This window comes from Aquarana catesbeiana, linkage group LG01 (genome assembly GCF_042186555.1).
Source record: "Aquarana catesbeiana isolate 2022-GZ linkage group LG01, ASM4218655v1, whole genome shotgun sequence".
NCBI classification, from domain to species: domain Eukaryota; kingdom Metazoa; phylum Chordata; class Amphibia; order Anura; family Ranidae; genus Aquarana; species Aquarana catesbeiana.
Window position 1 is genome coordinate 473166224 of NC_133324.1, and position 13629 is coordinate 473179852.

Sequence of the window (13629 nt, forward strand, 5' to 3'; positions counted from 1 at the left end):
TATTTAATTTGGACTTTACACGTTTATTTTTGCTTAATTGCACGTTGCACTCTATGGACAATTTATTGATTCACAGCATCTAGTTACTCTACGATTTAGATATTTAGGCTGCACAGTGTTAGCACTAGGCACCTTGTTGGTTTGTGTTTGCCTATTATTTTAAATATATGTCACTTTAATACACTGAATTTTGCCACAATATCACTATGTTTATATGATATTTTATGATCCAGATATTTAGGTTGCACAGCGTTGGCACTAGGCACTTTGTTGGTTTGAGTTTGCCAACTGATTTATTTTAATTTTATGCCACTTTAATATACTGATTTTTTGCCACAATATCACAATATTTATATCTTTGGTCAGTCAAGATCGATTTATATTTTTCTCAGCTTGTAGACTGCATATTGCTTAGACCCACGTAATTTTTCAAATTTTATTTATTTATTTCAGTCGGCACAGTGGGTTTTATCACTTGGATTTTTAATCTAAATAGTAGGAACATATTTAATTAGGATTAGCGCGGCACCATCCATCTATATAATATTTACCTAGGCCAAGTGTTACCTATTAGGTGCATGCAGCTGTCCCATCTATAGCCAATTCCATATCTGATAGCGCAGGAATACCATTTTGTACCAGCAAGTAAACTTGTTGTCTATGAAGTTGATATATTGAAAGCAGGAAAATGGGCATCAGAGTTTGTTGTGTTTGGAGCTGTGTAGCTGAAAACCAGTCAGGGTGCCTATGCTGACTTGTGTCTACACCCAAAAGCACCTACAATGAGCATGTGAGCATCAGAACTGGACCATGGAACAATGGAAGAAGGTGGCTTGATCCAATGAAGCACGTTCGCTTTTACATCATGTGGATGACCTGGTGCATGTGCATCGCTTACCTGGGGAAGAAATAGCACCAGGATGCAATATGGGAAGAAGCAAGCTGGTGGAGGCAGCATAATGCTTTGGGCAATGCTCTGCTGGGAAACCTTGGGTCCTGCCATTCATGTGGATTTTACTTGACACATACCACCTACCTAAACATTGTTGCTTACCAAGTATACCTCTTCATGGAGGCACTATTCCCTGATGTGAGTGGCCTTTTTCAGCAGAATAATATGCCTTGCCACACTGCAAAAAATGGTTCATGAATGGTTTGAAGAACATAACCACAGGTTCAAGGTGTTGACTTGATGTCCAATTCCATCAAATCTCAATCCAATCGAGCATCTGTGGAAAGTGCTGGAAAAACAGGACCGATCCATGGAGGCCCCACCTTGCAACTTACAGGACTTAAAGGATCTGCTAGTAACAGCCTGGTGCCAGACACCACAGCATACCTTCAGAGGTCTAGTGGCATCCATACCTCGATGGGTCAGGGCTATTTTGGCAGCAAAAGGGGGACCTACTCAATATTAGGGCTGCTGGGGCCTGAAGGCAGCTCAGTAAATACCAAAGGGTCATATTGTGACCCTCGGGCTGCAGGTTGGACACCAGTGGTCTGCAGTGATGACAGCTATATGTTGCTAAACAAAACCTTCCATTTTCCCATATCAATTAGGTCCTCCTACAATTAATTTATACACTTAAAGCGGAGCTCCACCCATCACTCCCCCCCGGCCACATTTGGCATGTCATATTTTTTTTTTTGGACGGGGGGGCGGGTACCTGGTTTTGACAAGCACCCGCTCCCACTTCCGCTCGGATCGCCTACCTAGGCAATTGGAGCAGAAGTTCTTCTCTCCCCTTCCCTCCCTGTAGTCTTCTAGACTGCCGACTTGCAGCTTCACAGCCGGGTGCCAACAGTTTAAATGCCGTCTCCAGGTAGAGGAAAGGGAGAGAAGTGGGGTTCGGGTGACCATATCGCTGGATCCTGGGACAGATGAGTGTATGTTTATTAAAAGCTATTTTGGTAGAAAAGAGGGACCTACTCAATATTATGGCTGCTGGGGCATGAAGGCTACTCAGTAAGTACCAAAGGGCCATATTGTGACCCTCGGGCTGCATGTTGGGCACCAGTGGTCTGGAGTGATGACAACTATATGTTGTTCAACATAACTTTCCGTTTTCCTATATCAATTAGGTCCTCCTACAACTGATTTATGCTTAAAAAGGAGCTCCACCCACCACATTTGGCATGTAATTTTTTTTTGGAGGGGAGGGTACCTGGTTTTGACAAACACACGCTTCCACTTCCGCACGGATCGTGATCTGAGCAGAAGTTCTTCTCTGCCCCTCCTTCCCGGTAGCACAGATGGGTGCCCACAGCTGAAATGCCGGCTCCAGGGAGAGGAGAGGGAGAGAAGCGGGGTTTGGGTGACCATATCGCTGGATCCTAGGACAGATGTATGTGTTTAATAAAAGTCATTAAAAGCTGCTGACTATTAATGAACATAAACACGACTGGAGCTCCGCTTTAAGCAGGCCTGCCCCTTATTCATGGGTTAGAAGTTTTACAATGCCTAAATAATCCTAAGCATTGACAAGAATGGTAAGTGGGTCCTTGATTATCCGGCACTGCAAGTCTGGGAGGATCTGCATTTCAAGAGATCTTTAAGTGGATGCAAAAGATTGGTATATTAGTATGCTGCCTATTTAACTACATTTACATTACCTTCTACTTTATCTAGTTTGGCAAGAGTCAGTCCCATTGCATTAGGTCTATGAGGACTTCTTGTAGAGAACACCCCAGTTTTTGCGCCATTCAGTCTTGGTGGTTGAACTTTTGCTTTGCAACTTAAACGTCCATTTTTGTGGAAAATAAATAATATCCTGCAAATGAAATGATAGTAATAAACATAAAATGTAGAGCAACATAAGGAAAATCACAAATAAATCAGAAAGTTTGGTAAATTTTATCTCCTTTCACTGTACAATGTAAATATTCATTTATTTTTGCATCATACCATGCAGAGTGAACACTGAGGCTTCATTCACACCTGTGCAGGTATGATGGTGCATACACTTTTTTGCATGGATTTTGTGCATCGCATTTAGGACAGCCTATTAATTTTAATGGGCTTATCTACGCATGAAAATTGAACAAAGAAATCGCATTACTTTTTTCAAATTGCGCCGCACCAAAACGTATGGTACTGTGTTACAACCAGTTTGGACTCTAGCATTAGGAAGGCGCATTGAAGTGCCATCAAGAATTAATGGCAGCGCTGCGTGCCTGCAAAAGGGATGTGCAATTCTTGTGTGTTGGGGGAACATATGCAATTTTTCCATTTCAATGCAATGTAATACAATGGAGTGCAATGCAATGCACAAACGTTAAGCTAGCCTGAGACAACAAATGCTGACAACAACCAGCAGACTCTTTACTACACAGTTTACTCACCAACAAAGCTCTACAGACATTCTACACATAATCTGGACATTGCAGAAATTACAATTAAATTACGTTTTGTTTAGTTTTGGATAGAGGAGTTTTTTTTTTTTTTTTTCGCTGTCTTGGGGAGATTATCTTTCACTTTCTGTCCTAAAGATACAATGGGAATTTGGATAGAATCTCTACAAAAAGTTTAAACAGATGTCCCCATTGGGAGATTTCCTCTCACATTCTGTTACCTTAACAACTGTAGTTTGGGATTTCCCACCACATTCTGCACCATTGTCAAACAGAGAGGATGAATCTACCCAGCAGAGACAGCAAAACTTGACAAGACATTCTAACTCTTCCACACTCCAAAACTAAAGCTGGCCATAGATGGCCTCTTCTCTGTCAGAATACAATGATCAGTGGTTGTACTCGACAAAAGTTTAACATTCCAGTTCTTTAGAAGTCTTTTGTCAAGTTTGGGTAGCGACACATGGATTGAAATTTGGTTGAGCTGAGCTGATACATCCAAATATGGATCCATCTATGGTCAGCTTTATACAAAAATGTGGGCTTTTGGGCTTTAAATACACAAAAGTGAAGTCTAGAAAGCATGGTAAAGTGCTGTTTAATGTGACAAAGTCCTAATAAATTAGATTGGTTTCCAAAATAAGTGCACTTTGGTTTGCTAGATTCAACCAACTCCCTCCAGAGCATGTCAGCATCAAGTTCATGCCTCTGCACCTTAATACTGGCCATTGCCTCTGACAGGTGCTCTTACTGCTTAGTAGTGAATTTCAGGAGAGTGTTCCTGGGACAAACAATATCAAAACCACCTAATTGCTCTAACTAAAACTCGTGGAGTGCTGCTCAAAGCACCAATATGGATATATCTGGTGATTTTCACTGCTGGCAGGTGTCAGCATCCAAGAAGCTTATCCTGGCTTGCTCTAGAACGATAGTAAGGGAAAAGGGAACGCCACATACCAAGGGCTTACTTGCCAACTGTCCCGATTTTCCCAGGACAATCCTGATTTTGGGACCCTCGTCCCAATCAGAGCTGGTCCCGATTAATTTCCCGGGATTTTGCCTTTGTCCCAGGAAAATCGGTAATGTTTTAGGAAAAAATGTCCTGCGGGCTACAAAAGGATGGCTGCCGCCGCCGTCAAGCGGATTATTTCCCCTTGTCTTTAGTGGAGAGGGGCAGCCAATCAGCTTCTACCCTCTCCACTGAGCACACACACGAGAAAGCTGGGAACTGCTGGGAACTGTAGCTGCTGCGCTGCTGGGGGACACAGATCGCTCTGTAAGGAGGGCTCCGCTGCTGCTGCCAGGGACACTGAAGTAAGGAGGGTTCTGTTGCTTGGTGACATAGATCGCTCTGTAAGGAGGGCTCCACTGCTGCCAGCTGCTAGGGACACTGAAGTAAGGAGGGCTCTGTTTCTGGGGGACACAGATCTGTAAGGAGGGCTCCGCTACTGGGGGACACCAGATATAAAGGAGGGCTCTGTTGCTGGGGGACACAAGATGTAAAGGAGGGGCTCCGCTGCTTGGGACACCAGATGTAAGGAGGGGCTCCGCTGCCAGGTACACAGATCTGTAAGGAGGGCCTCTGCTTCTGGGGGCACTTGATGTAAGGAGGGCCTCTGCTGGGGGCACCTGATGTAAGGACAGACTCTGCTGGGGGCACCTGATGTAAGGACGGACTCTGCTGGGGGCACCTGATGTAAGGACGGACTCTGCTGGGGGCACCTGATGTAAGGACGGACTCTGCTGGGGGCACCTGATGTAAGGACGGACTCTGCAGGGGGCACCTGATGTAAGGACGGACTCTGCTGGGGGCACCTGATGTAAGGACGGACTCTGCTGGGGGCACCTGATGTAAAGACGGACTCTGCTGGGGGCACCTGATGTAAAGACGGACTCTGCTGGGGGCACCTGATGTAAGGACGGACTCTGCTGGGGGCACCTGATGTAAGGACAGACTCTGCTGGGGGCACCTGATGTAAGGACAGACTCTGCTGAGGGCACCTGATGTAAGGACAGACTCTGCTGGGGGCAACTGATGAAAGGACGGACTCTGCTGGGGGCACCTGATGAAAGGATGGACTCTGCTGGGGGCACCTGATGAAAGGACGGACTCTGCTGGGGGCACCTGATGGCATCTGGTGGCAGGCAACGTGGCAGGTGACACGCTCAGGGGTCCCACTGATTCTGGATTATGGCGAGTTGAATGATTTAATTTTATATTAGAATGTAATAATAGTAATAATGCGCTTCAATCATCCTGACACCACAACAACCATGGTGTTAGGATGATTGAAGCGCTAACACCAGGTGTTTGGAGTATCTTTATCTGCTGATTTGTTAAACTCTGGAATACACATTTCTATTATGGTGTAGGATCTGGGCCTGCTGTCCCTCCATCCTTCTTTCCTTCCTTCTCTCTCCTTCCCTCCTTCTTTCCCTCTCCCTCCCTCTTTTCCCCTTTCTTTCACCATCTCTCATTCATCTCAGACTCTAACCACACCCCCATTTGAACCACGCCCATATAAGCCACGCCCACTATTTCACATATTAATTATACAGTAATTATAACAAGACTCCGCCTACAGCCAAAAATAGTGTCCCTATACATTTTTTTTTGCAATGTTGCTAACTATGCAAGGGCAGCCATATACATGGATAAATAAAAATCAACTTCAGCTGGTCTCCTCCTAGGCCAAGCCCCTCTGATACATTTCACCTCACCCACAAGGCTTAATTGTAGAGGTGGGAGTGCAATGCAGCGTTTTGTGCATCATGAGCCGCTATTATCAGACTGAAATCAATGACATAAAAATTATAAAGCAGCTGGATAAAAAATGAGAAATAAAAAATAGAAAAGCAATACAATGTCTGTCTGTCCAACATTGCTTCAGACAAAAGTAGAGATGGCACAGCCTGAAAAAAAATGGGGAAAAAAAATGCTTTTTTTCAAAGCTGATTATTTTTTTCCAGGTAAACTAAAAAAAAAAAAAAGAAGTGTGGCATATGTTCTTTTACAACAATAAAGAATATATCTAGGACATGGTATTCAAACTATATATATGAAGACATTAATGAAAGATTCTGAGGCATTATGTAAAGTCTTCAATTATTGTAAGTTCTCTCAGCTGAAGATAAGCAAATCTTGGAACACAATTCAAGTAACACTGTACTTCTTAATGTCGTTTTCAAACAAGAGAAATATGCATTTTTGCCCCTAGGAGGCACTGTAGGGAAAAACTACAGCTTATTTTGCTTGTGAGCTCCATCTTGTACCTCCTACAGTTGGGTGATTGTTGGCATAATGTAGATCAGGGGTAGGCAACCCCCGGCACGTGAAGCCCTTTTTGCCGGTACTCGACTCCCTCCCCGTCAGCAGAGCAGTGCAGGGAGGTGTCAGCGAGACACTAAGGCTCGGTTCACACCTAAGATGGCCGCAGATCGCACAGGAACGCTGTGCGTCCCTGTTCTCGGTTTCAGGGAAGAATCAGGGTCGAATCTTTGCCTGAATCTGGCCCTGAAATGGAGCCAAAGACACACAGCGTTTCTGTGCAGTGCGCTCCACAGCCGCCCCAGAGATATGTGAACCGGCTCCATATAAAGCCGGTTACATTCTCCTGTCATGCGAATTGGATGCGGAGAAACCTGCATAGGTGTGAACCCAGCCTTATGGATTCCAATTTTAGAGTTCCCCATGCCGCACTTGCACTGAGAGGGAAGCACTGTGCCCCCACACATTGTAAAAGATGGGAAACATTGTTTGGTTCTCTAACTTTGCTGTAGCTGCGATCGTTAGCTTTTGTGATGGGGAAGAGATTGGGTGCAGTTCTGCTAGGGGGGGCGGTTCCTGTTTTCAGGAGCACTGTCATTGGCCCCTGCTAAAGCCAATCACAGTCCTGCTAGCCCTGTCCACCATCTGGAGGAAGATGACTCGCTTGGTTGCCACTACCAATCTCAAAAAGAAGGGATTTCACTGTGATTGAGAAAACCACAATCAGGTGACAGTTTGTGGAATTACTGTTGAGCCTCTGGGAACTTTGTTGCTATTATTCCTGAACCTTTGCGTCACTTACTACTGAACCCCTGCACTTTGTGTCCCTTTAAGCCACAGCCAGTGTTCAGCGCAATGAAAATCACACCCAACTTTTGCTGCGGCGCAGAAACTTTTTCTCAGCTGTAGGAGCCCAACTTATGATCCTGCACACAGGCCCACTGCTTTCAGAATATGCCCCTGACCTGAGCTCATTCATTCCAGATGCTTGTATGTGACATCACATACAAGCACGTGGGCTGGATGCGAGAGGTGGATCAGCAGAATGAGTGGGCCAGGACAGGTAGATGTGTCTCATCTCTGCATATCACGCATATCATAGATGAGAAGAGGGTACAGCGGTGGAGCAGATGAGCAGGAGGGTACAGCGGTGGGGAAAATGAGCAGGAAGGGTTCAGAGGTGGGACAGAAGAGCAGGAGGGTACAACTGTGGGGCAGATGTGCAGGGGGGTTACAGTGGTGGGACAGATGAGCAGGGGGGTTCAATGTTGGGGAAGATGAGAAGGGGGTTCAGTGGTGGGACAGAAAAGCAGGGGGGTAGAGCAGTGGGGCATATGTGAAAGGAGGTGTATTGGTGGGACAGCAGTGCAGGGGGTTACAGTGGTGGGGCAGGAGAGCAGGGGGGTACAGAGGTGCGGCAGGGGTGAAACAGATGTGCAGTAGGTACATTGGTGGGGGAGATGAGAAAGTGGGTTACAGTGGTGGGGCAGATGAGTTCATTGTTATGACAGATAATAACAAGATTCAGTAGTGAGACAGAAGAGCATGGGAAAACGGCGGTGGAGCAGATGTGCAAGGAGGTACAGTGGTGGTGCAAATGAGAAAATGGGTACATTGATGGGGCAGATTAGCAGGGGGGTTACAGTGGTGGGACAGAAGAGCAAGGGGGTACAGTGGTGGGGCAGATGTGCAGGAGGTGCAGTGGTAGGAGGGATGAGAAGGGGGTCCAGCGGTGGGACAGATAAGCGGGGGGGGTACAGTGATGGGACGGATGAGCAGGGGGTTACAGTGGTAGGAAAGATGAGCGGGGGGTTTCAGTGTTGGGGCAGATGAGAAGGGGGTTACAGTGGTGGGAAAGATGAGCAGGGGGGGTTCTGTGTTGGGGCAGGAGTACAGGGGGGTACATTGGCGGGGCAGAGGAGAAGGGAGGTACATTTGTGGGACAGATGAGCAGGGGGTTACAGCGGTGGGGCAGAGAAGCAGGGGGGTACAGAGGTGGGGCAGATGTGCAGAGGGATGCAGAGGAGAAAGGAGCTACATCAGTCGAACACATGAGCAGGGGGTTACAATGGTGGGACAGAAGAGCAGGGAGAACAGTGGTGGGGCAGGAGAGCAGGGGGAACAGAGGTGGGACAGATGTGCAGGAGGTACACACTGTGCTCAAAAGGTTCCTTACCCCTGATGTAGATTATAGTTTCTGTCCTCTCAGGCCTTAATTGACAGGTAAGAGGTTGGATTTGTCTAATAAATTTGTTTATCTTTAGAACCTTTAAATGATTTCTATTAACTTCCTTCCTGAGGTCACATGTTCTGTGATATAATGCGTAAGAGGGCAGAGCCGAATACTTTTATATACACTGCATTTTACCTTCCCAATGACTTTCAATTTGTAAAACTAGTCCTTACCAGGGGCGGACTGACAACTCATGGGGCCCCCAGGCAATAGGTGATCCTGGGGCCCCCTGTTCCCGCCCACACTCAAGCCACACCCACACAAATCCCCACCTACATATTGTTCTGCCCACACTACATGCGTTTGTCACATAATTTCTCTGCACTATGTTCAAAATAAATGTTTATCATAGAATATAAAGAAAAATAAACTTACATTAAAGAAAGTGCAACAATGCTACATTTCCAAAATTAAGGATTTCATAAAATTAACACAATATAAACAGGTGCAACAAATGTCTTCTTAGCTGAACAGTTTGATAAAAAAATATACAAAAAATAAAAAACTCTGTCCAGCATGTTACAGAATAATGGCCCTAGAATTTCTCTTACTCCAACGTTACCGACGATACCATACATGCGTGGCGCCATTATTGTTTACAAATATGTGCTCATCCTACATAAAGAAATAAAATGTGGTGCTGCGCTAATCCAGCAACAGAAAATTAAAATAGAAATACAAATAAAGTGACGGTGCTAATAATATACACACTACAGGATAAATAGCAACTAATATCAATAACAAAAGGGTAAGTAAAAAACATGTGACAAATCATGTGAAGGACAATTACAAGTGTATAAAAGTGCAACGTGCAAACACAATAAGTGAGAATAGCACCGATGAATAAACTTAATTAGGAAATATACCTGTTAAATGCAAAAAGTGCAAATTGCTGCAAAAAGCCTATCTTAGATAAAGTGCAAAATGTACAATGTGGACAATATAATACTGTGCGTGACATGCACACAGCAAACATACAACAAAACAAAGTGACTTGTGCAAAAGTCAATCCTCGTGACTGCTAGTTCATAATGTCCAAATATAATAATCAATGAACATATGAAGGTCCTCCTTCACAGGGTGAAACAGCTGAAACAGATCTACAGTGGTGTTTCCTCTTCGTGCAACAAACCACAGACTTATAAGTAATGGCCCCTTACCTTCAGGTAATGGGGTAACAGCGCAAGACCAGTGTTGGGAGTAACAGTCTTTTATCCTGTGCTCGACATCCTAGTGCAGGAGCTCAATCCCTTTACAAAGCTGGTAATCTCTCAGCGATCAGACCTCAGGTTGGGTGAAATCACATCAATCAGGACCGCTAGCTTCTGTCCTGCAGACCTCCCAGGAGCTTGATTCTAAAAGGTCAGCTTTGCTAGTTCAATGTGAATATCCAAGTTCTCTCAAGTTATCCCCTCGGATGAGAAGTGGGGGGTGTTACAGGTACATTCTTGAGGTCCGTATGCTTCCTCTGGATTCTGGTGTTCCCAGATTCTGCTTATACAATCCAACGGAAGAAGTTGCAAGGCAAGCGAGGAGCTCAGAGGTGAAGTTTAGTCCAGCAGGGTGTCTGGGCTGTGATAGTCCACAGTGAGAGGTGCTGAGCTGGGTGACAACCTTCAGGGTGCTGCTGAGCTAAGAGGAGGATAAGGGTGTCCTTCCTTTACATAGTAACTCATTCATTGGTTGTCAGTGCAGCACCCAGCAGAACAGAGAGGAGATCTCCAGACACAGAGCTCTGGATCTCCAGCAAACACTATATCACAATAACACCATATCAATTTCACTGACCACCAATGTAAGGGGCATTCCTCCTATTGACCACCATTGTAAGGGGCATTCTTTCTACAGGCCACCAATGTAAGGGGGCATTCTTTCTACAGGCCACCAATGTAAGGGGGCATTCTTTCTACAGGCCACCAATGTAAGGAACATTATTTCCACTGACCACCAATGTAAGGAACATTATTCTCACTGATCACCAACGTAAGAAACATTATTCTCACTGATCACCAATGTAAGAAACAATATTCTCACTGATCACCAATGTAAGAAACATTATTCTCACTGATCACTAATGTAAGAAACAATATTCTCACTGATCACCAATGTAAGAAACATTATTCTCACTGATCACCAATGTAAGAAACATTATTCTCACTGATCACCAATGTAAGAACCATTATTCTCACTGATCACCAATGTAAGAACCATTATTCTCTCTGACCAGCAATGTAAGAAACGTTATTCTCTCTGACCACCAATGTAAGAAACGTTATTCTCTCTGACCACCAATGTAAGAAACGTTATTCTCTCTGACCACCAATGTAAAACATTATTCTCACTGATCACCAATGTAAGAACCATTATTCTCACTGATCACCAATGTAAGAACCATTATTCTCTCTGACCAGCAATGTAAGAAACGTTATTCTCTCTAACCACCAATGTAAGAAACGTATTCTCTCTGACCACCAATGTAAGAAACATAATTCTCAGTGACCACTAATGTAAGAGAAATTATTCTCTCTGACCACCAATGTAAGAGACATTATTCTCTCTGACCACCAATGTAAGAGACATTATTCTCTCTGACCACCAATGTAAGAGACATTATTCTCTCTGACCACCAATGTAAGAGACATTATTCTCTCTGACCACCAATGTAAGAGACATTATTCTCTCTGACCACCAATGTAAGAAACATTATTCTCACTGATCACCAATGTAAGAAACATTATTCTCACTGACCACCAAAGTAAGAAACATTCTTCCCACTGACCACCACCAATGTACGGACATTCTTTCTGCTGTCCACTAATGTAAGGAACATTCTTTCTGCTGACCACCAATGTAAGGAACATTCTTCTCACTGACCACCAATGTAAGGAACACTCTTCTCACTGACCACCAATGTAAGGAATATTCTTTCTGCTGACCAGAAAGGTAAGGGACAATATTCTCACTGATCATTCTTTCCGCCAAAGTGTACAGATATCTGTGTTGTATAAAGGAATAGCTCTCAGTATACTGATATCAGTGTTAGGGAAAAGCACATAGGTAATAGCACTAAGTGTTATTCCCAATATATAACTGACATCTATACACCGAGTGCATAGATGTCAGTCTAGGAACTCCCAGTCAGCCTGGCTGGTGATCATACTAAACTCTAAGACCCCTTTCACACCGAGGGCGTTTTGCAGGCGCTATAGCGTTAAAAATAGCACCTGCAATCCACCCTCAAACAGCTGCAGCATTGTCTCCAGTGTGAAAGCCTGAGGGCTTTCACACCAGAGCGCTGCGCTGGCAGGACATCAGGAAAAGTCCTGTCAACAGCTTCTTTGGAGTGGTGAAATCAATGGGGCAGCGCTGGGATACCGCCGGCAAAACGCAGCTATTGCGGCGCATTGCGGGCGTTTTTAACCTTTTCTCGACCGATGCTATGGGCGGCTCGGTGTGAAAGGGCTCTAAACTGCTGTGATTACACACTGACCTGCTGCTGCACACAATGCAGGTCAGGTGGCTATCCCCGACATGACTCCACCCTGTTTTCACTCTGCAACCTACAGCTCTCTCACTGGCTTTCCCCCGTGGAATGGATGTATACAGGGCCGTCTTTAAGGCAGGTCAAAAGGGGCAGCTGCCCTGGGCCCTGTCATTGTTGCGGGGCCCAAAGCAGCGGCCTCATACTTGCCAACTATCCCAGTTTAAATTCCCTTGTCCCTTGAAGTTTTAGTCCTGTGCTGTGTCCCAATATCTCAGTGTGAAGTTCTGTTATTAATTCTGCCCAGCTCTGCCCTATTGTTGTGTACAGATGACTCACCTGCAGACCCTGCGTTTACATGTAAATAACCGGCATTCATATGTAAATAGCGGCGGCATTCATAACTAAATAGCTGCGGCCGGTGGCAATGATATGTAAATAAAGGTGGCATTCATATGTATATCATGCCCCCCTGCAGTGAGGAGATGATGTGCTGTAACCTCTAGCAATCAGTGAGCAGTATTACTGTACAGTAATCTCTAGCAAGCAATTAACAAGCAGAAATAATTTTCTGTAACCTCTAGCAACTAATCAGTAAGCCGTAATGTGTGCTGTACCCTCTAGCAACCAGTCAGTATGCAGTAATGATATGCTGTAACCGCTGGCAACCAATCACAATTGCTGCCTGATCTGATACAGTAAACTGATTTTAAGTCTAGCTGCTATTTATTGTATGTCTCAGAGCAGGTGGAGAGTGAAATTGCATGGGGAGGGGGGGCCCAAGAAATTTTTTTGCCCAGGGTCCAATCAATATTAAAGACGGCCCTGGATGTATACGGTGACCCCGCCCCTCTGCTGCATTCCCCAGGAGGAGAGGTGGCCGGAGCACCTGTCACTGCTATCATCCTCATGGCTCCATGATAAAAAGATAAATAATGATAGATAAAAACACGTATGCAATATAGATAAGGACATACAGACAGACAATGCCTTCTATCTCATGGGGTGTTCATCTGTGTAATTCATTTCAGTCTGATAATAGCAGCTGATGATGCACAAAACCCAAACAGCTGTAGTGCACTTCACCACTACGATTAAGCCCTGTGGGTGGGGGGAATCATGTCAGAAGAGCATGGCCTTGGAGGAGACTAGCTGAAGCAGTTTTTCATTCATCCATGTATGGCTGTCTTTGGTGTGTGGAGCACCCTTCTCCCTTACAATCACCCAACTGCTTGGGGCAACCTGCTATTACATAGAAATGTCAACTGATCAGGTTTTTTGTATGACTTCATGTAT

At 44.9% G+C, this 13629-nt stretch overlaps 1 protein-coding gene across 1 annotated transcript in view; it reads right to left on the bottom strand.

The window, feature by feature from the left end:
• TRMO (tRNA methyltransferase O) overlaps window positions 1-13629 on the bottom strand; it is a 51882-nt gene that overhangs the window by 14374 nt on the left and 23879 nt on the right. The window contains exon 3 of the mRNA XM_073591250.1: window positions 2614-2771. Coding sequence (XP_073447351.1) covers window positions 2614-2771 — 158 coding nt within the window. The remainder of the gene's footprint in view (window positions 1-2613; window positions 2772-13629) is intronic.